Below are 4,100 nucleotides of genomic sequence, written 5' to 3'. Positions count from 1 at the left end.
CTTTTAGCGACGTTTTTTCAAAAAGCGCCGCAAAATTTTTTTATCTGTTATTTACTATTTAATTTGTTTATTTATATTAATTAAAATTCAATTTATTTTTAATTGAATATTTGTTAAAAATGGAAAAATTAAAATAGTATTATTTAAAATAATTTAAAAAAGTTTTAGGTACATGACTGATTGGTTTTTCATTTATATATTAAATAATTTCATATATAATTGTAAAAGATATGATAGTATTAATTTTAAAATATTTAATTAATTATCATTATAGTTTAGGGTTTAATATATATGGTTTAGGGTATATGGTTAATTTAGGATTTAAGGCCAGTTTAAGAGTTACAATTTTAACGTTTATAGATTATGGAATTAGGGATTCGGGTTTAAGGGTTGTAATTTAGGGGTTAGAGATTAAGAGTTAGAGATTTAAGGTTTATGGATTCGGTGTTAGGTTAGGCTTTAGGGTTTAGATTAATTAGTGTGTTTTAATTTTTATGAAATAAGGTTTAAGGGTTAGGGGTTAGGGATTCGGGTTAGGATTTAGGGGTTTGATTAATTAATATTTTTAATTTATATATTAAATAAGGTTTAGGGGTTAGGAGTTAGGGGTTAGTGGTTTGGGGTTAAGGGTTAGAAGTTAAGAGTTAGTGATTTAGGATTTAGGGTTTAGAGATTCAAGGTTATGTTAGGCCTATTGGGAACCTTAGTGGCACTGCAAAAATTTTATTTTATTTTAGGGTTTACGTTATAGAATATATGATTTAATGTCTATGGTTTAGAGTTTTAAGGATTACAGTTTAATGTTTATTATTTTGGGTTAATAGTTTATGTGTTAGAGTTTGGGTTTAGGGTTTAAGGTTCTTGTTTAAAAATTGAAGAACATTTAGATTTTACTAAAGATTCATGCAATTTAATATATATTAATTATATATATTTTCATTTATTAAAATTTTAAACATAGACAAATTAATGTATATTTTAAAACTTTTCCAACTTCAAGCTCGTTTTACCCGAATCACCCATTTCATTATTTAAAAACAATAAAAATTATTTTATATTTAAATTTAATTAGATCTAGTAAAATATCGATATTTGTTTTCTAACTTAATAACTTGGTTATTATTAATTTATAAAAATCTAATTTATAAAAAAATAGTAATAATAAATGTTTTTTAAAATCACTTAACTAATAATTTTTAACAGATAAAATAAGAGATTTTTAGCATGCCAAAACGACGTCGTTTTATTCAAAATAAAATAAATTTTTGCGGCGTTTTTTAAGTAAGCAATAGCGGCGTTTTTATAATAAACGCTGCAAATAATAATTTTACTTTCCCGCCATTTTATTTTACTTTAAAAATAAAAGATTTTGAGCAGAGCAAAACAGCATCGTTTTGTTTAAAATGAAATAATTTTTGGTGGCGTTTTTGTGAAAAACGCCGCAAAAAATAAGCAATAGCGGCGTTTTTAATAAAAACTCCACAAATAATCATTTTATTTTAAAAAAATCGGGCTTTTTTATCGCAAAATTTCCCCGCTGAAACCCCTAATTTTTTCCCCTCTTCTTCGCGGTTTAACATTTCGCTTCTTCACCCTTTTCAAACTCATTTCTTTCGCCTCTTCTTTCTTTTTCTCGGATCTTCTTTCTCCCTCTCAGCAAAGATCTTTGATTCTATAGACCAGGATTGTGGACTTGTTACTTGAATGTGTGGAATTGTCCTATAGACCAGGTAATTGGTTTGTAAATTTTTCTTGCAAAATTGTTTTTCTAAAACTATGGTTAGTATATGGATTTTGTAATGTATGGTAAGCTTTGTGGTCTTAGCTACGGAAAGAAATATCTTTTAGCTGTTCTTTCGTTTGACGATTGTTATTCGAGATTTGTCTACGGAAAGACCTTGAAGCTGTTCAGATGTTGCAGGACATTTTTCTCAAGGCAGAAAGTAGGGATATTGTCATGTTTGATCACTGAAGATGCTATGCAGGTTTGTTATGATGCATCCTCATCTGTTTGTCATAGATCTTACATTCAAGCATGTTATTCTTCCCTTATTTAACCTTTTTTTTTTAAATTTTACTTTAATGAACATCCTTTGATCTTGAGCTCCAGTTTATTTAATTTTAAATGTCCTTGTGAATGTTTTCATGAATGAGTGAACTGATATTGTTATGCATTTGTGATTTATCACACCATAATTGTTTTCTCGTTCTTTTTCCAGGGTCATCCTGAAGAATTAGGATCACTTGTTGAAGTTTTAAAGAGTGGAATGGTTACAAGCCATTCAGGACATCAATACAAGCTTCAAAGTGATGCAAAATGTGATACAATGGGAACCTTGTGGCGCATTCTAGGAGTAAATAATGCTGCTCAAAGAGTCTTTGGTGAAGCCACTGGATTTTCTCTTCTGCTAACCACCCTCCATAGTTTTCAGGGTGATGGTCACTCAGAAGAACCTTGTTTATTAGTTTACATCAAAGTCTTCACATATTTATTGCGCCTTATGACAGCAGGGGTGTGTGGTAATACTATTAATAGGACAAAACTGCATGCTATCATATCATCACACACATTTTATGATCTTCTATCCGAGTCTGGCTTGCTGTGTGCGGATTATGAGAAGCAAATGATATGTCTATTGTTGGAACCTGCTCAAAAGTTTTTCTCTAATGCTTATTGCTTTGAGTTCATTACAAGATTTCCTTGATTAAGTAAATGTATTATATCTTTTATTACCAAGATTTACTTGATTAAGAAAATGCATTTTATGTTTTATTACCTTGCATATGTATTATTTATTTTAGTTTTGATTCTAAATTTTTATTTTTAGTTAAGAGTTCTAACTTTTGGATTTTAATTGTGTTATTAATTTATTATTTTAAATTCTAAATTTAAAGTTAAATTGTGTTATTTTATTAATTTTATATTTAGTTTTAAAGTTAAAATTCTCGTAAGAAAATTAATTTAAATAATATTTTTTATTTATTCTTAAAACATAATATAATATTTATCATAGAAATAAAAATTATTTGAAAAAAAATTTATTTTTTTGAAGATATGTTTTTAGCGGCGTTTGTGTGAAAAGCGCCGCTAAAGGTTTGTTCAATAGCAGCGTTTGTACGAAAATGCGTCGCTAAAGATCTATTCTATAGCGGGGTTTGTAGGAAAAGCGCCGCTAAAGGTTATGGACTTTAGCGGCGTTTGTGGGAAAAACGCCGCTAAAGGTCATGGACTTTAGCGGCGTTTTTGGAAAAAGCGCCGCTAAAGATCATGGTCTTTAGCAGCATTTGTGGGAAAAGCACCGTTAAAGGTCATAGACTTTAGCGGCGTTTTTGGGAAAAGCGCCGCTAAAGATCATTGTCTTTAGCGGCGTTTGTGGGAAAAGCGCCGCTAAAGGTCTTGGTCTTTAGTGGCGTTTAGTTCTGAAAACGCCGCTAAAAAGCGCCGCTAAAGGCCTAAAAAAGCTCAGCTAAAAGCCTGTTTTGGTGTAGTGAAAGCTTTAAATGAAAAGTCATCTCAGTGGCTAATGTGATGTTTTGAATTCGGGTCAAACCGTCCCGGTCGAATTTGGGGCTTTACAAGTATGGAGTTGATACTTGCCTCCTAAGTATCACTACTTGAGACTCATTTAATGATATTGTTAGCTTATGTATTGGTAGATACAAAAATCAAAGTGAAAATAGAAAAAAAGGGAGATCTTGGTAGTGATACCCAACAATTGAATAGAGGTATTAGTAACTCGCATAGAGGTATCAATACTTCATAGTTTACTTTTAAAGCATACTTAAACCGAATAGATTGGCCCAGAGTTACCAATTATCCTCTTAGATCAACCGTATAGAGACACTAGAGTCATTTGACCTTTACAAAGACAACGCCCACCAACTGTTTCACCGGATATGTCTCCGAGTATTGAATATAGCATCATGTATATATATATCAGAGTGGAACTTATATGTTATACCTTTTTGTTTCTACTTTTTATATATCAAAGTGGAATTATACTTTAAGGTTTTTGATATAATATTTAATATGTTTAATCATTAAATTTCATGCTTTAGATTAAAAATTTATTAATATGTTAAGTTATAATTAATTTCAA

General features: G+C 30.0%; 1 protein-coding gene across 1 annotated transcript; it reads left to right on the top strand.

The window, feature by feature from the left end:
• The first annotated feature begins 1,787 nt into the window (after positions 1–1,787).
• On the top strand, positions 1,788–2,776 carry LOC105793153 (protein SPIRRIG). The gene is made up of 2 exons (XM_012622081.1): positions 1,788–1,985; positions 2,220–2,776. Exons 1-2 carry the CDS (start codon positions 1,788–1,790, stop codon positions 2,703–2,705), a joined length of 684 nt encoding a protein of 227 aa, XP_012477535.1. The 3' UTR covers positions 2,706–2,776.
• Positions 2,777–4,100: the final 1,324 nt, after the last annotated feature.

The sequence above is a fragment of the Gossypium raimondii genome, chromosome 8, assembly GCF_025698545.1.
Source record: "Gossypium raimondii isolate GPD5lz chromosome 8, ASM2569854v1, whole genome shotgun sequence".
Taxonomy (NCBI): domain Eukaryota; kingdom Viridiplantae; phylum Streptophyta; class Magnoliopsida; order Malvales; family Malvaceae; genus Gossypium; species Gossypium raimondii.
The sequence above is the reverse complement of the archived record's forward strand: the minus strand, read 5'-3'. Positions and strand labels throughout refer to the sequence as shown.

Excerpts from the sequence above, each read along its gene's own strand:
- LOC105793153 (XM_012622081.1), top strand. The coding sequence starts at position 1,788 with ATGGATTTTGTAATGTATGGTAAGCTTTGTGGTCTTAGCTACGGAAAG. Across the intron at positions 1,986-2,219 it reads TCACTGAAGATGCTATGCAG|GGTCATCCTGAAGAATTAGG; the intron begins GTTTGTTATGAT and ends TTCTTTTTCCAG.